This window comes from Chiloscyllium punctatum, chromosome 1 (genome assembly GCF_047496795.1).
Source record: "Chiloscyllium punctatum isolate Juve2018m chromosome 1, sChiPun1.3, whole genome shotgun sequence".
NCBI classification, from domain to species: domain Eukaryota; kingdom Metazoa; phylum Chordata; class Chondrichthyes; order Orectolobiformes; family Hemiscylliidae; genus Chiloscyllium; species Chiloscyllium punctatum.
In genome coordinates, this window is record NC_092739.1 from 73,470,147 (window position 1) to 73,494,123 (window position 23,977).

General features: G+C 39.6%; 2 protein-coding genes across 11 annotated transcripts in view; one reads left to right on the forward strand and one right to left on the reverse strand.

Annotated features, from left to right (window-relative positions):
• Positions 1–23,379, reverse strand: part of LOC140476263 (gamma-aminobutyric acid receptor subunit alpha-4-like) — a 60,251-nt gene extending 36,872 nt beyond the window's left edge. For 3 of the 8 annotated variants that reach the window (XM_072568602.1, XM_072568666.1, XM_072568657.1), the window contains exons 1-8: positions 20,986–21,110; positions 20,742–20,879; positions 20,442–20,560; positions 19,642–19,709; positions 18,946–19,166; positions 18,746–18,828; positions 18,070–18,213; positions 17,724–17,876 (exon numbers count right to left, since the gene is read on the reverse strand). In XM_072568602.1, the coding sequence (XP_072424703.1) occupies positions 17,724–17,876; positions 18,070–18,213; positions 18,746–18,828; positions 18,946–19,166; positions 19,642–19,709; positions 20,442–20,560; positions 20,742–20,879; positions 20,986–21,047 (988 nt within the window). In that variant the 5' untranslated portion in view covers positions 21,048–21,110. Of the gene's footprint in view, positions 1–17,723; positions 17,877–18,069; positions 18,214–18,745; positions 18,829–18,945; positions 19,167–19,641; positions 19,710–20,441; positions 20,561–20,741; positions 20,880–20,985; positions 21,111–21,151; positions 21,295–21,346; positions 21,780–22,233; positions 22,302–23,117 lie in introns of those variants that run through there. The other 5 variants (XM_072568620.1, XM_072568638.1, XM_072568628.1 and 2 more) reach the window with 5 other exon arrangements.
• Positions 22,029–23,977, forward strand: part of LOC140476295 (gamma-aminobutyric acid receptor subunit beta-1-like) — a 302,418-nt gene continuing 300,469 nt past the window's right edge. The window contains exons 1-4 of one of the 3 annotated variants that reach the window (XM_072568689.1): positions 22,029–22,123; positions 22,613–22,716; positions 22,810–22,901; positions 23,124–23,191. In XM_072568689.1, the coding sequence (XP_072424790.1) occupies positions 22,637–22,716; positions 22,810–22,901; positions 23,124–23,191 (240 nt within the window). In that variant the 5' untranslated portion in view covers positions 22,029–22,123; positions 22,613–22,636. Of the gene's footprint in view, positions 22,124–22,478; positions 22,717–22,809; positions 22,902–23,123; positions 23,192–23,977 lie in introns of those variants that run through there. The other 2 variants (XM_072568699.1, XM_072568680.1) reach the window with 2 other exon arrangements.

Below are 23,977 nucleotides of genomic sequence, written 5' to 3' on the forward strand. Positions count from 1 at the left end.
ATAGACAAAAGAAGATATTTGCAATTATAAGGAATATTTTGGGGTTTTAGGGTATAACTGCAAGGTACGTCATGCAGCTGTACATAGGCCTCAAACTGCAAGGTACGTCATGCAGCTGTACATAGGCCTCAGTTATCAACAATCTAAATTAATGGTTTGAATGAAGGGACTGACCACAATGTATCCAAATTTAAAGTTCCTTCATCAAAACATTAGTTAATCTTTTTGATAGTATATTCGTCCCAACTCAATTCAGACCTTGAGAAGGCCATTCCAGCTACAGGTTAGTTCCAAATTTCCCAGGAATCTGGAACATGTCTCTAATTATGTGTTAACCTGCCACATCCTGTGACTTCTACTTTCGCTGATGAATAACAATGAGTGGGAGTAATCCAGATGTTATTACCTTTCAGAACCTGCGTTTAACTTGCTTTTTGTCTTCTTAATTCCAGGCTACAGAACCTCAATACTCTTCCACCCCATGTCTGTTCTTCTGACATGCTCTATGACTTCTAGCTCTTACCCTTCATTCTACAGAATGTTATACAAATCCTCTCTGTTAACCTTTAACCTCACAGAACTGCCTGTCTGTTCTCTTGATTGTGGAGTGTCCAGTGATTACTGCATGCCTACACTCTTCCATTCCCACTGTCCAATCCTTTCCTCATGGTACCAGACATGGTGCTGCACACCATCAATATTTCTTCACCTTCAGTGGTGTTCAATGGTAAATGTCAGATTGAAAGTGGCACATTCCCAACAATTTCCTGCATAGTCTGCTTCTTTCACACAATATGTACTTGCTACTCTGTTCTCTGTCTGGCAGTTGGATGGCCACCTCTTGGAACCTGTGATTAAACCTCATGTTCGTGCCCAGGTTCAGAAACTCTAATATTCACAGCCTGGACTCAAACAGCTGGAGATACCTGTTACACCACTGGAAAACAAGAAATAACCTAAAGCACACACATGGTACCAGAATTGTGGACTATAATGGCAGTTTGTAAACTTTTCAGCTACCAAATATCAGGTTCCTTTTCTCACAGGTGACAGACCAATCACACTTAATGGAGATATTTATTTAATATCAAACATTTTTTTTTCATATTCATAAAATATATCAATATACCCAAGAAAAATGTATTTAAAAATGTAATGCTATCAATAAAATAACATGCTACTACAATCTATAATGCTGCTCCATGGAAACTTATTTGTGTGTCATGCTACAGATGGAGCTTCAATTGCTTCCAGATTGTCAAATACACCCAAAACAAAATGTTCCTCAGGCATGCACCATAAAATGTAGCAACATCATCTATACACCGGATTGAAAATGATCGATGACACTCTGTAGGTGAAGGTGGCACATAACATAAGCGAGAGGTGAATGACCAGCTTAATAGGGCACTCAGCAAGCCATCACCTAATCTGTCTGGAGAAAATGATCCAAAATATCATGGAACCAGAAACAAAGCAGCCTGTGGTACCTGGCACATCAGAAGCGTCCAGGATGGCAGAAACGGGCAGCTTCCTGTCCGTTTACAACTCACTGTTCCTACCCTCATCCTAAGAAATGGCATCAAATGGATGGTGAAGATGTGAATCTTGTTTACTTCACCACTCCCTTTCCTTCTCCCCAGCCATCGCTTGTTGATTTTAGACTTTCTGATTCTGAAAGGTTGCTCCCTGACTAACTCAGCAGAGGCAACAGGAACAAGTAGGACTATTCCATAGAAGTGATAAGCATGTACCATCTTAGACATGGAGGCAAGAGTTCTGATATTGACACTGCAAGGGCTTACAGGATAGTACGAGTCAAAGACAATACTTGGTGACCACATGGCCATGTTATTACATTGTAGGACTGAAGAATGTCAGCTTTCAGACTGGTCAGCAGTTCTTGAAGGCATGTCCTCCATCCTTATTTTGCCTACTTATTTTCTTCTTATTTTCTTATCTACTTCCTCCAAATATTGTACTGCACTCTTACCTTTACTGTAAACTTAAACACTTGCCCTTCAGAAGATGGAAAAAAATTGAAAATATCAGAAAATGGCATAAAATCTATTAGCTGTAGGTTAGAACCAGGCTCCACATGTCAAAATGAGAAATGTCTGCCTCTATCTCCTGCTTGTAATGTTTGGGACAGCATTTATCCAAATTTGGCTTCTCAGCATCTGTCAATGTCATGACTATCCAAGCCTTGAGCTGCATTTTGACACCAGTCTTAAAATTCACATGAAAACTGGTTGCGTAGGAACCGGTCTTCTATGGAAACTGACTGAAAGATCCGACAGTCGAGCAGTTCTAAAAAGGTCAGGTTGCCATGGCAATAATAGCTTCAATTACATAAAATATCCACAAGAGGCAGAACTGACTTATCAAGTGCGGTGAGGGCAATTTGTTAGCCTGAAAAGATTCACAAAGTTCAAACTCAAATCCCAGGATTTGATGTGCCAAAGCTATGTTATTTTCACACATCCCTCAGCTTCCTGCCCTGCCCTGTTTTTGTTTTAATTGAACTTAATCAAAGAATGGAATGGAGATCTGATCCGTGTCCATTTACCATTCTAGCACCCCAGAGAGTTAAAATACATCCCATCTTAATTAAATAATAGTAAAATGACACTAGTCTCCATGACAAACAAATTACCAGTGACTGACCCCAATGAATAAGTCTCATTTATTATGTTTTGTGGGCTAGATGCACAAACAAAAGTGAAGGATACTTCAAAGTGATTGGAAAACAACTTAAATCCAGGTTTTTCAACCTTGAAACCTCAATAATAAATCAGCTGCTTTCACATGTTGCAACCCCTCCTTCTGCCTGGTAATCCCCACCCAGATTATTTCCATGGCAGGGTGGTTGGGGCAGGCTGGAGTTAGAACTACTGCTCATGGAAACAGTTGGAAAGTGAGGATAATAGATGCTCAGGTGGGCAAGTTAGAAGGCCCATCTCCAATCATAAGAATATTTTCCCTGTTCAAGTAGAAGTAGCCCTCGCCTCCCTTATCAACACTCACCCATGCCCACATTTCACACCCCCTCATGTATCCCCTTGCCCACTGCTTCTGGTCATGCCCCCTCTATCCTCCTATTTCTTCTCATACCACCCCCATACCCAGTCAGCCATCATCTACCAATTACAGAATGCATGAGCCCTATTATAATACTGGGAAGTCTGAGAGATGCATGTGAACTATCAAACACAGCAAACAACCATTCAAAAACCACTTTTAAAATGTCAATGTCAAATGGCTCATAAAACTGCCAGTCAAATACACAACTATTCAAACTCAACTTGAAAACGAGTTAGTCCTCCCAATAATGATCAAAATAAACTTCTTCAAAAATGTTAATTCTATTAACTGTTCACAAACATTCACAGTTCCCTTATTAGCATGCCAACAACTCCTGCTCAACGAAAGTCATTATTTAGATTTTTGATACTTAGTCATGCATTCATAAAGGGATCCATTGCAGAGTTCTATCAACAGAACTTCCAAAGCTGAACACATTAACATTTTTGTTAGTTCGAAGGACCTCAGCCATTTGTTTAAATATTGAAGCAGGAGAACAAATGACCATCTGTTCCATTGCTACAAAGCTGAAACTAATAGATGAACTGCCAAAAAATTTTGAATTCTAAAGCAAATTAACACATTAAAGTCCCAGTCTCAATATTTTTATCAAAGAAGGATACTTTCTCTTTGGATAAAGTACTCCATTGTGTCTGAATGATTCCACAATGCTGGCTAATTTATCACTTATCATTCCTAAACCAAACCCTGGCATTCATTCAGTAGAACAAACATATGAGCTTATAATGCACCATTACATTATAACCTGTGAATGTATCAAACACCTTTTGAACATATCAGTCAAAAGGTTCTCAGTTGCAGACTGCTTTGAGATGCTGTGAACCATATATTTCCTATTAAAGTGGAACCAACTGTATGGGAATATTGAGATGTCTGAAATGTCAACTCTTGTGGAATAAGCATGTTGGGATTCTTGCACAGTAGGTTCACTACTTGCACCTTTGTCCTGAGACAACAAAAAGCCCTGCCTGCGCTCTGACACAAATTGAGTTGAGAAGATGTTTCTTAACCAAGCAGCAATGTAAGATTGTCAATCGGTAAGCTATTATGCAATTCATTGGGCCCAAATTTAACAGCAGCTTATTATCAGTTACACTTTCCCCTGTACCCTTCAGCTAAAAAACCTTTTGCTCAGATGTTATTTAAAATTTGAGCTAAGATTGATCTAATAAGAGACTCAGCACAGTTGACACTTGACTAAGTCAGGCAAACATAATGTTTCTTATTAACCAATCAAATTCAAGAATTTGGAAATTAACGTATGAAAGATTGAAATAAAAGGGCGATTTTAGTGGATGAATTCAAAGCAAATGAGATACAAAAATGAAATAAAAAGAAGGTAAGAAATATAGAGACACGAAGGAGTGAAAGAAGAGGTGGAAATTATAGCAATAAAAAGCATTCAGTATAAAATAAGACATTTTTTGAAATCATTGTAAAAGTGTGGGAACCTAAAGAAATGAATTTTCAAACTTGTAATAACTTTTGCTGCCTTAAAGCTTGATTAATAGTCGGTAACATTAATGTTAAATTAGTAGTTTGATGTCTAATGTCAAGTATTAGCTTTCTGTGGCGGGTTTAACAGCAAAATATAGTCAGTTCATAATGAAATAGGGAAGCAAAGAACAAAATGTCATTTTTTGCAAGTTATTAATGGACTGGCAGGTGGGGGTGGGGGGTTAATTAGTTCAGTTGGCTGGATAGCTGTTTTGCATATCAGTGTAGGTTCAATTGTCACACCAGCTGAGATTAGGTCCCACCTTCTCAACCACTTCCCTTGCCTTAGATGTGATGACTGTCAGGTCTTCATTACTTGTTTGTGCAATTAAATCTATATCTCACAACTTGAACCTTGATGATTTCTGTACAGGCTTTTCTTGTGGTACCAACATCAGGTCATAACCTAATGCATGCTTCAGCCATTCTGATTCAGCAGGTTAAACCTCAATACACAAAACAGCAAGTTTTGTGTTTTTACTGGAAATTCTCTAAAATTAGGCTATCATTTGGGAAGTGCTTCCCAAACATTTTCCCTTTATGATCCCATTTTGGTGCTTGAAAACTCTCATGCAAATCACTTTGGGGGCTGGGGGAGATGAAGCGGGGGCATGGGTGGGGGATACAGGGGTTATAGTTGTATTATTCAGAGATTTTAAGTAAAAAGCACCTATCTTTCCACTGAGTATTATAATAAGACAAGCTTGTTTCAAGAGTCAATCAGTTAGGCTGTGATTACTATTAAAATAATTGCAAAGGTTTGAAGGGGCCGCCCAGCTATGGCACTCGGAAGTTCCATTGCCTTGGAATCCACGGCTCCAAACTTTCAACTGGTGACTCTACTAGAGTCAACTTCGAGTCAATGCAACTTAGAGTTTGGGAAATGCTGTTATAGACTGATTCGGAATGCTTTGTGTAACTACAGTAATACTTACTGATCCCTGAAAAACACATGTATCAAGATGTAAGTTTCTGAATCAGAATGGACGAAGCAAGCATTAGGATATGGCCTGATTTTGTATCTCAAGAAAAGTCTGCACAGAAAGGGAAGGCTCAACTAATCACTACCAACTTATGGGCTGACAGCTCAGCTAGATTTCTCCAATGTTGCAAACTTTGGCCACTAGTGGAGTATTGTCACAAATTCCTCAGCTGCTTTGACATTGTTTTTCACTGTATACATGGAGTTGTGATCGTCTTTCAGCTAAAAAGCAGAGCTATTAAACATATCACTCCTCCAGCCAAACTTCCCACCTGTCCTGCTCAGTGGATATTAATTATGGGCATCAGGTCAAGGAGCTAAGTGTTTGCAATTGAAGAGAATTTAAAACATCATGGTCAATATTTCTTAAGAGTAGTATTGGTCTGATCTACTTAGCACAGCTTTTACCAATTTTATTTCCCATTGGTAGACACCTTTTTTGGCTTCTCTTCAGTACTTCATCGAGAGATACAAAATATGATTGTCAACTCATCTCTACTTCCATTTATATTTAAAGCAAAATATAACTATACACCAACTAGCTTTCCAAACAGATGATCCTTATGTAGGTTTTATAAGTTGAAAGTTAAATGTTCAAGTTACGTAGGGTTTGATTTGTGATTTAGGAGAGAAATCAGTCAATGTCACTAAGATTGGAGGTTACCAGTGTCAAGCAATAAGATCAGGTGAAGAATGGAACTAAGGGCTATCAGAACTAACTGGAATAGTTAAAATGAAATAGTGGAAACTGATAAAGCAAATCTGATCAGTTGGAAGTGGAAATTGATGACGTAAGAGTCAATTGATCAGACATTGATTTGTTTTCCCCAATTTTGTTTGCACTTGAACTTGAGGGAAAAAGGTATGTCTTCTATAAGGTATTTTTCCAGTGCCTTTATTTATTTATATTCATTTATTAGGGTTGAGAAACAAATATTTACTTAAGATTCTACCAATCCTCCATATTTAAAAGGCCTCCAATGTTCTTTAGTGATATGTCAGGTAGATCATTAAGTGGCCTGCCTTATTGCTTGAACATATTCTATAATTTTGACAGCAATTTTCAGTCTGCTTATTTGTGTTTGGTAAGGGTTCAGGGACCTTCAATAAGCTGGAGTACTTAGAAGACAGCCCATAAATCTATGGTCAACATTGATTCTAAGGTTTAATTTTGGTAACATTGACATACCCCTTATCCCCCTTCAAATTACACAAGCCAAAATAGATCAACATGGCCCAAATTCAAGTAACTCCTGCTATTGCAATAGGATCAGGATCAAAGGCAGATGGACTATTGTGCCACTTTTGTGAGCATAGAATACATCCAAGTTGAGGTCATAGTATGTACATCGTGGTGAAGGTTTCTGTCCACAAAATAATATGGTCCATCTAAGATTTGGTTGTCAATGAAAGGGACTGAATATTTTCACATTATACTGAAATTCAAACAAACATGTTTCTTCTCATATTAAAACTTGGGCACTCAAATTGGCAAAATGATTTTGATCTAGAATTCAGGGTTGTATTTTGCATAATACATCAAATGAAGTACATAAACAAGTTAAAGAAACTTAACTTTAACAAGTTACAAGAGTAGGAAATGTGGCATGAGTTATGATGCAATTAGGTAGGATACAAAAATTTGATTTTCAACAGTTGAGATGCAGCGATGAGCTGTGTGTTTGCAGTGCACTGAAAATAACAACCGGTCATGGTGGGCTCGTATTTTTAATACATTGGTATATCTCGAGTACTCAATAATATGAAACAATTTCCAATCATGTCCTATCTTCAAGGGCAAGTCAGCAGCACATAAGAATCTGATGGCATCCAGTACATGATCATATGAAGATGGCATTCACTTGTTAGCTTCCTGCAGTTGTGTGTTAGTTTTGCTTGTTTAACTCAACAGCATGAGGAGGAGGAGCAGAAGAATGGGCTCTTGCATGGAGGCTCTGGACAGATTCAGGTGAGTTAGTAGTGAGGGGGCTGAGGAGTGAGAACATGAGAGCAGTGGGAAGGTCCTTGCGTCCTTGGTGCATTGCGGCTGAGGGGGTGGGGAAGGCAGGTAGCAACTAGGACAGCCAGTTAAGGTCAGAGAATGAGGGGTCTTAAGTGTAGTGGCAGTCCTATCCAAATGTGGGTCCACCTTACAGTGTTCACTGGCAGAGTCCTTACAGGGCTTTCAGTTGACCTACACTAGTTCAATTATGCTGACTGAGAGTGATTTTTGACAAAGCCTTTTACAAGGTATTGAAACAGGAGCCAGCTGAGCCTGTGATTTCAGCTATGTTCCACAGAGAAGCATGCACAATACTAAGTACTAATATGAACAAACAAGAAACACAATATTGTATCTTCCACAATAATGAAAAATTCCATGTTCCCATATAACTATCAAGGCATGCTAACCGACATGTTGTTCAACTTGAAGGGCACAGAAAGGATTTTCAAGAATATTGTCAGGGTTTGAGAGTTTGAGCTACAGGGAGAGGCTGACTAGACAGGGGCCATTTTTCCCTGGAGCATTGGAGGCTGAGGGATGACCTTATAGAGTTTTATACAGTCATGAAGGACATGGATAGGGTGAATAGACAAGGTCTTTTTCTCAGGGTAGGAATGTCCAAAACTAGACAGCATAGGTCTCAGGTGAGAGGGGAAAGATTTGAAAGGCCCCTAAAGGCAATGTTTTCACGCAGAGGGTGGTGTGTGTATGGAATGAGCTGCCAGAAGAATTGGTAGAGGTTGGTACAAATACATCATTTATTAGGCAGCAGGATGGGTATATGAATTGGGACAGTTTAGAGGGATATGGGCCAAATGCTGGCATTTGGGACTAGATTAATTTAGGATATCTGGTTGGCATGGATGTGTTGGACCAAAGCTAGCATCAACAAAAAAACAATGACACAGACATGATTAAAGTAAACACACTCCAATACAAAATGCTTACAAGCGATTTAGTATTGAAAAAGACATTCAAGCACTCTTTGTGCTGTCACAACTTGAGTTAACAGCTGCAGAAAGGTTGCAGTTATGATGCAGAGCATCCTTGTTGGATTACAAGACTTTTTAATAGGCTTTAATAGTATTGTGAGTTGATGGTGGGTTTTATCAATGAAAAGCTTCCCCAAATGTTGAATCAAATGCTTTTAGGCTCGACTGTTCATAACTGTTGGATCTCTCTTTGCAATCTGAATCTGCATTATTCCACCTTCTATTTTAGGGACCAATTCTAAAACTCTGAAAATTGGACAGATGATTTTTAAAGAAAAATGTAGACTGCAGATGTCATTTCAAACATTGTTATCAGCTCTGGATGTGCAATCTGAATTTATAGAGCAGTATCCGGGTGCAAAATAAATAAACAGAGACCTTATGACATAATCCCAGCTAAAGATTACAAAAACATCATTGCAATTGTACAAAAGTTATTTTACTTACTAATTTACGATATCATTGACTGGTTATATTATTCTTGAACTGTTTTGAAAATAACACTTTGCAAATCAAAGGACACTGTCTACAGCATAAACAAGAAACAAGTTGCTTCACTGGAGACATTGAAGCTGTAATACTTTGAAAGAGACAGAGACATTCAGTTTGTGGGATAAAAATGTTTTTTGAGCACAGAGAGAACTTGCTACAGAGAAAATAGCTTTTGCCCTCTCTTTCCTTCTCTGAAATCCCTCTGATCAAAGTTTTGTAAATTGAAATCCTACTGAAATATCCCTTCTCCACAAGTAGAAGGTTATTAAAGGAGAAGTGTAAATCTACATCGATGTATCCAAAAAGAAGCATCAAGCAATCATTACTGATTCAGGAAGAAACCCCCATTCTTGGGAGGAAAGTGAGTTCAGCTGCATTTAGACATCTCTATGAATGATTTTTTTTTGGAATTTGACAGTTACTTGGCCAAGGGTTTTTTTTCAGACTTAGAAGATATTGGGGGGTGCTATTTCCATGAAGCATGGTTGAATATATTTACACATTTTAAAGTTTTTGTTGATGGTTTTCACTGCTTTGTCCAAGTCATTATTTTCCAATAAACTAATTATTTATTTGTCAATTTCAAGAACCTGGAGGACGTGTTTCTGATACTAAGCTACAGACAGTCTAAGATATAGAATACATACATTAACTGCGATGTCACCCCCCCCCCCCCCCCCAACTTTTGAATTCAAACTTTTCTGTGATCAGTAAAGAGTGGGACAAGTAAAATAATTAGTTCATCCCTCCTAACAGAATTGTAACACGTTGAAAACAATAAGTGTCTAATTGTCAAAGATTATAATTAATATTTTATCTTATACAGTGTATGGTGGTCCACTGATCAGATAATTTCTACAGGTTAGAGGGAAAGCCAGGGGGAAATAAAAATTTCCACTTTGATACATTCCGTTGTCAAGACTAATTGTCATTAATTCTTTTTATCCTATTTTACTTTGAGGGAATTTATCTGAGAGTTAAGTCTGGTTCAAACTGTCCATATTATAGCCATTGTACAGAAAGTTAAAAGTCTTTTTCTTTGCATTTGGCATTTAGTTTTGCTTCCACTATCAAAATCATAAGCACCTTATTTTTACAGCTTCAGAAGAAATAGGAAGCAAGACAAATTTGGCATTTGTTTATGATTTTGCTATAGGTAGTAAGTAAACAAAGTCATTCCCGTAGGTTATCAAATTACTTGTTGCTTGGGTGTTTATAACCATGATAGATTCAGACTGATCTGTTACTCCTATAATCTGCTTGATGTAAATTCTAGTACAAAGATCAATAGCTTCATATTTAATTGAATTTGCAATTCCCCAAAGATAAGATGCTTGGAATTCCTTATCTTCCAATTTATCATTGAAAATAAGTTGCCTTTAAGTCTATTTTCTGGAATGAATATTGTACCAAAATTGAATTGCCCTTAAATTTCGAAAAATGACTGTTATAAAATACATTTAGAGAAAGCTATAAAACAATAATAAGCTGAAATGACCAAAAGATAATTTGGCTATTCGAAAAAAAAGTTCTAATGGGATACTGCAATGAATTCATTCTGTCCTCCTCACTCTCAGAGTAAAAGAGCAGAAATCCAATTGTTACTGCTGTCTCATAATGACATGGGTAATGCTTCAATATAGTTTATTTTCACTGAACTTTTTTATGCCCATTCTTTCAAGTATTCTTGTAATATGTTAACAGTAAGATGACAAAATCAAAGCTATGTTTTAGAGGAAATGACAGAGTAAATTAACTTGCTGATAGTAACATCCAAAATCATTATGGGAATCACTTGACTAATATATTAGTTTATGTAGCAAATTATATTACCATATATAATTTTATTTCCAAACTCAACTGAATTCTTGAATAGCATGTAACTAAGGATGTGAGTTGATTTTCTAAAGAGAAATATCTCAATTATTTCTTATTTATGACTAATTACATGAGTGATTAAATAGGGCCAAGAAATTTGGTGACTCTGTACCATTTTAGAGATGCAAAACAGGTGACAAAGCTTTCAAAATGACCAGCAACATGTGCATGCACATTCTGACATGTAAGTTTTTCAATATTCCTTATGCTTGTCTAGGTAACTTAAAAGTCAGCAAGAGGATGTATTTGAATCAGCCATTAGGCTATCTAAGTGGGAAAATAAATAGCCTAATGATGCTTTGTGGCTCCCTTTACAAGACTGGTTCAGTCAACGTTTAGGAAAAGCAAGTCTCTATACATTGAAAGTGCAATCCTTAGGGGACATCTTCCAGCTCTACCAAGAACTACGTTTTCAGAAACTACTTACCTGAAGATGGAGCTCAGGGTGTATGCTCCTATCAGTTGTACAGAAACCAAAAACCCAAAATTAGCTCCCTTTCCTAAGTGTTGCTTTCCTTCCTCTCTTGATCTCTGCCTCCCCTCCAAATTTCCCAATCACTGCCACAGCAACTCAGAATTCAAATAGTCTTGACCATGGAGAGCCCTATCATGTAAGTCGCCAAAGTATCAACAACAGTGAGCATGGTTTTGTTAAGGAGAGGTCATGTCTGACCAACTTGCTGTATTCTTCGAAGAAGTGATCAGGTGTGCAATTGAGGGGAAAGAGGTGCTGCATATTGGGAAAGCAAATCTTAGCAGGACTTATACACTTAATGGTAAGGTCCTAGGGAGTGTTGCTGAACAAAGAGACCTTGGCGTGAAGGTTCATAGTTCCTTGAAAGTGGAGTTGCAGGTAGATAGGATAGTGAAGAAAGTGTTTGGTATGCTTTCCTTTATTGGTCAGAGTATTGAGTACAGGAGTTGGGAGGTCATGTTGCAGTTGTACAGGACATTGGTTAGGCCACTTTTGGAATATTGCATTCAATTCTGGTCTCCTTCCTATCGGAAAGATGTTTTGAAACTTGGAAGGGTTCAGAAAAGATTTACAAGGATGTTGCCAGGGTTGGAGGATTTGAGCTATAGGGAGAGGCTGAACAGGCTGGGGCTGTTTTCCCTTGTGTGCTGGAGGCTGAGGGGTGACCTTATAAAGGTTATAAAAATCATGAGGGGCATAGATATGAGAATTAGAAAAAGTTTTTTTCCCTTGGGTGGGAGAGTCCAGAACTAGAAGACATAGGTTTAGGTTCGGGTGAGAGGGGAAATATGGAAAAGAGACCTAAGGGGCAACTTTTTCACAAAGAGAGTCGTACGTGTATGGAGTGAGTTGCCAGAGCACGCGGTGGAGGCTAGTACAACTGCAACATTTAAGAGGCATTTGGATGGGTATATGAATAGGAAGGGTTTGGAGAGATATGGGCCAGGTGCTGATAGGTAGATTGGGTTGAGATATCTGGTTGGCATGGACAAGTTGGACCGAAGGGTCTGTTTCCATGCTGAACATCTCTATGACTCTAATGCTTTTGACGTAGTCTACTTGGATTTCAGCAAGGCATTTGATAATGCCCTAAATGGGAAACTAATAGTGAAGCCCACAGGATTCAAAGAAATTTGGCAAATGGATCCACAGTTGGCTGAGTGGCAGGAAGCAGAGGGTGATGTTTGAAGCGTGTTTTCCAACTGGAAGTCTGAGTACTAAAGGGGTCCCACTGTGATCAGTGTTGGGGGCCTTGCTGTTTGTGGTTTATATGTATGATTTAGACTTGAATGTAGGAGAGTTGGTCAGTAAGTTCACAGATGATATAAAAATTGTTGGCTTGGTAAATTCTGGAGAGTATAGTGTTAGATTATAAGAGGACCTAGATAGGCTGATTTATGGATCAATATGGATAAGTGTGAGGTGATGCACTTGGGCAGGACATAAAAGGCAAGAGCATACATGATGGATGATAGAACCCTGGGAAACACCAAGGATTAGAGAGACCTTGGTGTACATGCTCACTAGTCCCTTAAGGTATCTGAACAAGTGGATAAAGTGGTTAAGAAGGCAGATGGGATACCTTTATTAGCCTTATATGTTGTTATCAGGCAAGGTATAGAGTTTAAGATCAAGGAGGTTCTGGAGAGTTTCAGTTATGAAGAGACTCAATTTGTTTTCCTTATAGGAAAGGAGATCGAGAGGGAATATGATTGAGATATATAAAATTATGAGGAGAAAAGGTTGGGCAGACAGGGAGAAACGTTTCCCCTTAATGGAGGGCTCAATGGCCAAGGGGAAAGATTTAAGGTAAGAGACAGGAGGTTTCGAGGAGATGTGAGGAAAAACCTTTTTACCAGAGGGTAGTGAGAAGTTGAAACGCACTGCCTGTGAAGGTGTAAAGGCAGAAACCCTCATAACATATAAGAAATATTTAGATGTGCACTTGTCATGTCAAGACAGTCAAGGCTGTTGGCCAGGTGCTGGAAAATGGAGCTGGAATAGTTAGGTGGTTGTTTTTGACCAGCATAGACAAGTGCTGTCGATCTCTATGAGCCTATGATATATGCAGCTCACCAGTTTAGCTAAGACAGGAGTTCCAATATCAAACGGTAAAATTAACCTACATCTGTCAAAAGTAATACATACAGTGCATTAAGCTCACTTTCATAATTGTGGCATGCAGCCCAGTGTTAAATGAGCTGCTGAGTGGCTGCACTTTCAACAATGGCTCAAGTTCCTACAAAGTTAACACCAATTAAAATTAATTCATGCTTCTTAAAGAGAAAGTTGAATGCAAGAGTTCATTCAACTGGCTGGGAACCATTTTAGGAACAGGAAGAATTCTGAGTAAAGAGATTGCAGACCAGAAGAGGGTTCCTAAAGGAACTAATGCAGAAAGATGAAAGGAAGAAAGAGCTGATCTATCCACAAGGGTCCAGGTGGTCCTCCAGGCAAACACTGGGAGCAACTGGGTCAATGCCAATGATTTAGTCATGAGGACCTGGATATCATGCCAGAAAATACTCAGTGATCTCAAAGAGTGGTAAGGCTCAAACATTTAATATTCCACATGTCATATCCTACCACTGGGCTGGCAATCTCACCAACTGATTAATGTACATGCTCCGTCATTCACTCATCAACAAATCTCGCAATCCACATTGACTGTATGCCCCACCTCACTCTCGCACACTTGGCAATGCAGCAAGCCTCACACCCACCTCTCACAACATTTGCATGCACATCAGCCTAAAACATTGCAATACATTCTCTGTTACATTTTCCATCCTTTAGCAGTATTCCGGAAGCTATTCAAGTGACAGAATACCACTGTTTACAGAAGTCTTATATGTGCTTACGAAAGTCTCATGAAGAATATTCTGTACTGTTGAGGGTAAAGAAGGCACCGTCAACTGTTTCACTGAAGCTTGTGTGAATTTAATTTGGGTGACTCGGTGGCTCAGTGGTTAGTACTGCTACCTCATAGCACCAGGGATTGGAGTTCAATTCGAGTCTTGGGCAACTGTCTGTGGGGAGTTTGCACATTCTCCCCTAGTCTGCGAGGGTTTCCTCCCACAGGCCATAGATGCGCAGGGTAGATGAATTAGCCATGCTAAATTGCCCTTAGTATTCGTGGATGTGTAAGTTAGGTGCATTAGTCAGGGGTAACTATAGAGTAATAGGATAGAGGAACAGGTCTGGGTGGGTTACTCTTCAGAGCGTTGGTGTGGGCTTGAAGAGCCTGTTTCCACACTGTAGGGATTCTATGATTTTCTAGGGTTGGGCAATAAAGCTGACCTACCCACATCCTATGAGTGAATAAAAATAACCTGAACTCAGTTAAAGCAGCAAAAAAAAAGTCCAATAAGTCATAAGTAACACTCATACCACACATGCCCCAGGCAATGACTATCTCCAACAAGGGGAGAGCCAACCATCTCCCTTTGACTTTCAGCAACACTGCCATCAATTTCACACATTCATTCACCCATATCCACCCGTTCACACCCGCTCCCCAATACCCCCAGAATGACCATCCTATGGATAAACATTGATAAGAATTTGAATTGTACCAGCCACAAAAAAAATAGTGTGGACAATGCAAGTAAGTGAGAAGCTGCAGGTTCTGCAACAAGTAACACACCTCCTGACTCCCCAAAGCCTATTCCCATCTATCAGGATCAAGTTAGGACTGTGACTTCCCTAGATTAGTGGAGCTCTAATGGGACTCAAGAAACCTAATGCCACACAGAACAAAGTGACTCTCTAAATCAATATCCTATCCATAGCCTGAAACATCTTTTTCCTCCACTGCTTGTACACAGTGGAAGTAATGTGATGCATTACTTGTGATGATCCCTGTGATGATAGCTTCTTCAAAGTGTGAACCTTCTAGAAAGACAGGAGCAGCGGACACATGGGATGACTGTCACCTTCCCCTTTCCAGTGAAGGGCACGTATCATCCTGACTTGCAGCCAATCCCAGGATTTTCCCTAACTAGCTGTTTTAATGAGTGAGATGACCCTCATCTCTAACAGTGATAAAACCAACTGGAATTAAAAGTCAATCAGGCATTTAAATGGTCATCTGATGGGTAATTTGGTAAATGAATTCCCAACACCCATTTCCCCCAGAAGCAGTTGGCCAATCAGAGGTCAGCAAACATTATAAGGAGCATTCCCTCTTCAGACAATCACCATCCCTTTAGTGTCCCTGGGTCAAACTCCTAAGCTTCCTTTTCCAGCAGCACTGTGGTCATACCTATACTGAATGGATGAAGCAATTCACTACCATCTTCTCAATGAAGGGGACAAGGAATGCTGACAACGCCAGCAATGCCCACATCCCATCAGAGAACTTATAAAATGCTTCAAGAATTACCCATAACCAAAAGTATATGTAGAGACTTACTTGCCTCCATCGATTTTTTAGGTGTTTGTGTTGTGTTTTTCTGTGCAGAAGGTAGAGGGTAGGGTTTTCACACAAGCAAGATATTAATTCACATATGAACATAGTAAAGATTCCAAGGAGGTGCTAGGGATGCTTAAAATAACTAGTAGGATGATGACAACCATGTTTTGTGTGCACATCCAATGCACACAAGGTGTCCAGTTGCAAGGTCAATGAGTGTAAGACAAACGTTGCCCCTAAATATGAGCAAACCACAAAGAAATTTATCCCCAGTTTCATCTTCAGTTTACTGCATTGCCGTAGACATTCAGATTTTTCTGATGACGGTCCAGAAAATGTTTGTTGCAAGGTATTTTTTACTGGATGAATTTTGTTCAATGATCTCAAATAAAAATTGATCTAATGTTTCATTAACTCATAATAAACTCCTCTTATGTTTCTTCAAAGATTATTTGAAACAGGCATTTCCATATTTATCAGAATTACTGTCAAAATCAAACCAATAGCTTTGGGTGCTAGAAAAGTCAATATTTATCTTTCAATTCTTCCGCAATGCTCAATGTTATTAGCAAAGAAACACTATCATGTCAGAGCTAGAAACAGCTTTAAAAGATGAGACAGCTTTGGAATAGATTAAAAATGGCAAAAGTTTTTAGCAGGGTAGTCAGAAAACTTTACAAAAGAGATATGGGAACAAGATAGACATGTGGGACACACATAGACACATGCGCATATATAGCATAATCATTTAAATGAAGAGATACCAACTAAATTTGTGTTTCCATGTTGGGCAAGTTGTCTTTAGTAATATCTTAAAATAGGCATGAGTTCCTTTAGCAAGAAAATACAACCACATTTCCTTTCCTTTCTCCTGACTGAATTCTAATGAAATATGTTTGTGTGTATTGTATGCATTCCAAGGTGTGTTCTACCCATGGTCAACAACAACTAGTATTCAGATAAAGTGTTTAATACGTCCCAAGAGTTTTAGCTATCAAAGTTTGATACCAAGCCACATAAGGGAATATTAGGACAATTGAGCTGAAAAATTTAAGAAGTATATTGTCAGAGAAAAAAGAGGAGGTAAGGCAAAGTAGTTTAAGAAAAAATTAGAGATTTGTCTCATTCCCACAGAAGGCATGGCTGCCACAGGTGGAGTGATTAAAATTGGGAATGTTCAACAGGGAGGGTCCACTTGCAAGAGCAAGGGGATACTCAAAGCAGATCTCCATCCCCTTCCCTCACTCTGACATTGAATACCTTTGAATGAGTGAGAACCACCATTAGCCCCAATCCCTGTGAGCCTTCAAACAGCTCCACATGTATTTTTTTCTTTGTCATGTTCCTTGTATTGTGCACCTTCCTGCCCATCACAGCGTTAACATCAGCAGTGATGGATAGGGTAATAAAGCGAGCACTATTTACCACATAAAGGATTCAGAAAAGATCATCCAAAGGTCTTCCCATTACAGATTTCATCACAGTAGAAGTGAAAAGCAGCAGGATCCACACTCACTACTCTCCCTGCTGTCTTTGTGTACCCTCCAACCACCACAGACCTTGCCATAGGTAAGAGATTTAAGGTCTGCTAAACCATCCTGCACAAGGAAATCTTAAATCAAAAATATGCCCCGGTTAGCAAGAACCTTAAGTTCTTGACTGAACTCTCATCAACTCATAAACTTCCCAAAGACTTCTGAGGCCTAGAGAGCAAGGGTTCTGATCCTACAGTAAAAAGGATTCTCATGAGTGAATTAAGAAATGTGGAAACAGAAACCACACTGACAAGCAACAAAATATTAACACTTCAATTTTGGGGATGGAGAGACAGAGAATTAAAATGAAATTACCCAACATACTACTTACAGATTAAAGGTACATACCAAAAACTGTTCGAGCTGGAACCGATTCCTTGTTAATCCAAAATGACACTTGAGATAGAATAACTGTCATAATACAGGGTATGTAAGTCTGAATCATAAAATAGCCCATTTTCCTTCTCAAGTGAAAATAGACTGTCATCACCACATATTCTCCTAAAAAATGAAAAAGAACTCCATTCCATGAGCATTAATTTGGATTTAACTTTGATTAACTGATTTGGATAGAAGTACATTAACAATCTGGCAATAATTATGTATAATATAACAAAAATAAATCTTCAAAGTGTACTCTGCTGTGCAGAGATTGTAAAGCTTGTTTAAGAATTCCAAAAAGGTAGGCCTTTACCTGTGATGGATTTAACTGTGCCACTAGAAACTGTTTGTCCAACAAGATCATATTGCACCAAGCTAGAAGACTCTTTAGGCACCTCCACTGATCGTTCAGGACCTTTTGTCCATGTGTATATTATTTCACTTTTAGGATATGCATCTAAAACATATAAGAATACTAAACTTATAACAATATTATATAATTTTTTAACAACAAAATAAATAAGTGTAAAAAGACTTATTCAGCATAGTTTATTTTAAAATTATTACATAGTTGCCTAAATATTCAAGACATTTTATGGTAGTGTGCAAATCTATTTTGGTGTTAATGTTGTGAACTAAACAAAGGAAAACAATTACTGTGATCTAAATAAAGGAAAATGATGAAGGTATCAATGATCATTCTGCCTTTTTTTCTCAGTTTACAGTATAGTCAACTGCTTGCTCATTTTGTTTGTTTAATTTCTTCAAATCAGTTCCAAGCACGGAAAGAAGATATTAAACCTTTTCCATTTTAAGAAATCAGAACATATTTGAAATTTTATCCACAACAAGCACAAATATATTTCCCCAAAGGTCACAAAAAAAATTGATTTCTTATTAAAATATGTGCACGATTCCAAAGGTTAAATAAAATATTGAATAGTACCAGTGAAATTCTGCATGTGAAGCCAAAAACAGGGTCAACTCACAGCTTCCAAACTTAAGGGGACAAGCATGGCCATCCATTGGGAAATCAACCAGTTTCATAGGACACTCTGCACTAATGGTAAGTCTAAAATTTAAAAAATGAAAATCACATTACATTATTTTAAAAATTGGAATTAGCCTCTTTCAGTACTTTCGAAATGGTACTAAACACACCTGATTTTATGCAATGTGCAAATCCTACCTCATGGTGTATAGAATTGTGCCATTCTGCATTATTCTGAATAGCTTATTTGGAGCGGTCATATTATGGGAGATTGATTTTTTCCCGTTCCTGAAGAACGTGTCGGGTGTCCAGACTTTAGTGACCATCATGTTATTGAGACGAAGAATTTCAATAGGGCCGTCGTACTTCAGTCTCTTGTCCACCCAGGTTTGGCGGAAAAACACATCCATTGTGTACTCCTTTGGAAGGAAACAGGGCAAGAAGCACAAAAATGGATGACTGAAGTAAAACACTGTCGTCTAACGTGTGAAGTTGCTTTAAATAAATATTTAGTATTATAACGTTTACTTTATTTGCCAGAGCGGCATTATGTCACTGTACAATGTGCACTGTTCCTGTGTAAATGTTAATGTTCAGCCGCTTCCAAAGCGCTACACAACAGGACACAGGGCTAGAATCCACATCATGCAATCATATTTATCTTTTTTATTTCGTTTTCTCTTCAAGTAAAATGAATGGTGTAGCATGTGGTTTATTTTCGAAGTAAATGTTAAAACATGGTATGTATTGGCTTATCTATGGACACTTGGAATATGTTGATTCCGTGTTTGAGTACTAATATTAACCGCACACGCCAATTAAATTGCATTTTGCAAAATGTCTGAAGGTGGAATGTCCACTTGAAACAATTAAGTTTTAAACGTGAAATCCTACCATCTCAACGTCAGACACTGGCCCAAAACTCGTTACGTAGATATCTGTTTTCACTTCAGTCACAGTACCTGTGGAATATAACATGGCAACCGTTTTACCATCTCAACATCAACCTGTCCCACAGAGGTGGCCAAGAACAAGTGGACACTTGGATTTTCGGTTACTCCGAAATACTGGTGTTTGGAGCAGTCTGCAACCACCCTCTGTTTCCCACACATTTGGTGTACTCTCTCCAAGTTTTATTGACAGTAATCACCAAGTTACACGCTTCGGGTTCCTTTCCTTAACACAAATGCGCACGAATTCAACTTTGCTAGTGTGCCTTTCTTGCAAGGGGAAGCGTGCACACCTACAGATGTGTTCGGATAAACCCGCTCCCGAGCAAAACTCTTCAGAAGGTAGTAACTGAGAGAAGCAACAAGATAGCGGAATGCACTTCTCTCCAGCACTGATCTCCATCTCAGCTGTTAAAGGACGGGTGGCCTCCTCGGCGATATGACATGGGCTTGTATCTTTATCATCGCTATCTACTCTCTGCCAACCAGTCCCCTCCCCACCCAGCAGCCCCCCCCCCCCTCGCCGCTTCCTATTCACGGCGCCTTCGTGTTTATCCGTCTAACCCCCCCCCCCCCCCTCTCCCCCGCCCCAGGGTAGATTAACTGTCCTGTTTATAATCATACTCGAGATATAAAGCTACAAGACAGCCATCGTTTAAAAGAAAAACACAAATGCCAGAGCGGGTAAGATGCTCTGAGAAGTCAAGCCATAAAGGTCGGAAATAAATAAATGTGTAACCTTACCGCCGAATCCAGGTCGCAATCGGTTGTCATAACCGTCCAGGAGTCTGTCCAGTATACGGGTAAAATTCTCTGGATATAATTTCTCATCTTTCTTGGTTTCTGGGGAGCTCTCACCGATACTGAAAGTGAAGACATGAAGCTGCTGAGACCAGACAATGACAAGGCGGCAGCTCCTGACCGGCCACCTCCTCCCGATCGATCTTTTTTAGTCCCCCCACGCCGTACTAAGGCACAAAGCAGGAACACTGGCTAAACAATTGGGAGAAGGGGCGGCCGGGCCGCTGTCCTTCCATTACTTACCACGCTGTCACGTAGATAAAGTAAAGCAGAGTGGAAATGTAACTGGAAGACATCCTGATCACAGACTCCTTGGCAGGAACCATCTTTGCATGCCATACTTTAAGCCTCTTCCCTTTCCCCGCCGCCGATTGCCTTGTCCTGAGGAGAGACCACAGCCGTGAGAAAACAAAATCCCCTTGCACACCCTGGTGTTGATGGAATGCTTCCCTCCCTCTCCTTCCCTTCCCTCCCCGCTCCACCCCACCTTCCCTCTTCCACCTCCTCCTCCTCCTGGCAGCCTTCACTAAGAGGCGAAGGCTCTCGCATCAGCCTGACCACTTCCCCAAAGCGTTTGGCAGGCGCCGGGCTGGTAGCACAGGGTCAGAACTGAACCGCAACTTCACATCAGCGCGGAGAGATCAGCAACTCACTCTATCACCTGCTGCATGGAGTGGTGGGGCAAAGGGAGGGGGTGCCAACTCGAGCTGCTGGCAATTATAAGACACACATTTCTGCTTTGAGATGAACACGTAGAGATGAACCAGTTGCTGTACTTTTTTTTTGCACAGGCGCCTTGCGATAGTTTTGCGGTCAAATGAATGGGTAGAGATCGATAGGCAGCTAACCTGGGATTGGATCTGTTGTCACTGGTCTGCCCACGACTGATTCTGCTGCTAGTATTGAGCTGCTGTTTTTTTTCAGGGTTTTGCTTGGTGTCCCTTATCTCGGCTGTCCTCACTACCGGCTAGGGGAGTGCACAGTTTCTGTCACTCGGGCTTGTTGGAGCTGATCTGACGATATGAGGGAACTGAGTTCTCTTGTCCTTGCTCAGCTCCTATGACCGGGGGCTCAGAGTGTACCGGTTCTGCACCAGGTTAAACCCCATGTTTGCACTAAATCGAGTCACGCAAAGACGTTGCATAACGAGCAACCTGGTTCTCTGGAGTTTCATAACCGTGTAGTCCGCATGAGAAACGGCTGGGAAACAAACACAGCGCCAAATAAAACCACTCTCACGTTGTCTCATACATTTCACCTCTTGCCCAGCTATGAATGGTACACAATAAATCATTTGGAATATTATCTAGCATTGGTTTCAAGCGTGCCTTTGCCAATTGAGATTAAATGTTGCATGTTCCAAAGTCAAACAGTAAAATCACAGCTATGGAAAAAGTAAGCAACATGTATTTAACATTGCCTCTTCTTCAGAGGGTTCAAAGAATGCGTCCATGCTATTCTGTTTAAAAATAATATTGTCACAAATCAAAAAGAGTGTGAGTTTCCTGATCTCTCTGCGTCTTTTGATGGCTCGTCATCACTTTTGACCGTTATCAATTTTAAAAGCTTGAATTGAATTGCGTGGCTCCTCTGTCAGAATGAAATACGCCCCAATTTCGCAATTTGTATCTTTTTTTTCAGGGTAAGTAAACAATAACATTTGCTGCCAACATTGGCTCAGTGTTTCGGATGGTCTTTACCCACTGTTCAGTGAAATGGTAACATTGCGGTATACCTTTGGAAAAAGCTTTCCTACACTGGACCAAGGCACTGTTTTCAATGTCATTCCACCTTCCTGAAGCAGTCTCACCACCTTAATACAAATTGGAGCCACGCTCCGTTTTTCCTGTTGAAGGTAATTCAGCTAACACCGAGTTGAGACCTTGTGATTTAATTAGCATAATAACAACCCTGTAATCATTTGAGAGAGAGAGAGAGAGTAGAGGGAGAGAGAGAAAATACCTTGAAGGGTCTGATTGTTTGAATATTTTGCAAGGGAAATTGTTTCCACAGCAAACAGTGTTTGATGTTGTGGAAGCTGCGCGCATGCGTAGCGCCTCGGAATTATTGTACTGCTTTGGACTAAGTTGCATTCCTTGAATCTTCGCTGAAAGAGCTTTCAATAATCAAAGTTAGGAATGTGGAGAGTTCAGGACAGAGGATGCTTCGGGATTTTGTCGATCCCCGTGATGGTGGCCATGGTTTGCTATGCCCAGAGGTGAGCTGTGATCTCTAACCATTCCTTGCCATTGTTTGTTTTCTCTGCTTTCACATTTAGTGCCAATAAAATCCACATTTCTCCCCTCCTCAGAGTTAACGAGTCCAACAACATGTCATATGTGAAAGACACCGTGGATAACTTGCTGAAAGGATATGACATTCGATTAAGACCAGATTTCGGAGGTAAATCAGCTCCTCTCGGTATAGTCCCATGTATCTGTGTATAGTTCCTGTTCTCCAGCAGTCAGTAACTAACCAAATAAACATGACTTACTGTATATACATAGTAAAGAATAACTACAGCAGTGCAACATCTGCTGCCCGCGGTGATGTGCACCTATGTATATATTTTAAAAAAACGTGGATTGCAATATCACAAGTAGATAATGTATTGTTTACCTCAAGGTCTCCCTGTGGACGTTGGTATGAACATAGACATTGCCAGCATAGACATGGTCTCTGAAGTCAATATGGTAAGTGCACTCTTTAAATACCGGTCTGTGGAAATGAACTCTACAAGCGTGTTGTTTTAAATATATTTATCTATTTGAAATGCGTAATCCCCCATTGTTCCCAAGGACTCGATGCTGATGGTGAGTGTAGAGCCGTTTCCCGAATATTGTATTTACTGGAGTAACATGAATTTGTTCGGTAACTGAAAAAATAACTACGTCGCTGTATACTACTCCCGTGTAGACGTGGCTTCCTTACCTATGGATGCTTAAATCTACTCAAAGTGAGTAGTATTATAATAAGGCGTTTAACTTCCTAGAATGTATAATACCGCCATCTGGTGATTATAATAATTCACTACGTTTCAGTGCCAATGACAGACCATACCCAGAAACACGATTAATATGCAGGGGGGGCTTTAATGGCATGGACAGATCATACACCTGACCCTAGTTATCTACAGCCTGCTCGTGCCAATAACGTAATGTTCCAGATAACACTAGTTGCAAACCCCAGCAACAGCTGCGATTTATATCCCAGTTCCACAGTGGATCTAATCCAGACTACAAGATGAAAGTATATATTAGCAAGAAAATAGTGTACACACCTGTAACAAGAGATGACCCCTGTTAATTGAAAAGTCGAGGTGAAGGGCAAAATTCAGTGCTGCAAGAGCAGCAACATGATTGAAAGGGTAAAGAAAAGAAATTGCCAACGAGTGATGGATGATGTCGAGTGTTTTAGTGAAAAGACAAAGACTGGAGGAGTGAAAGGACATGGGGTCATATGGATGAATTGAAAAGTTG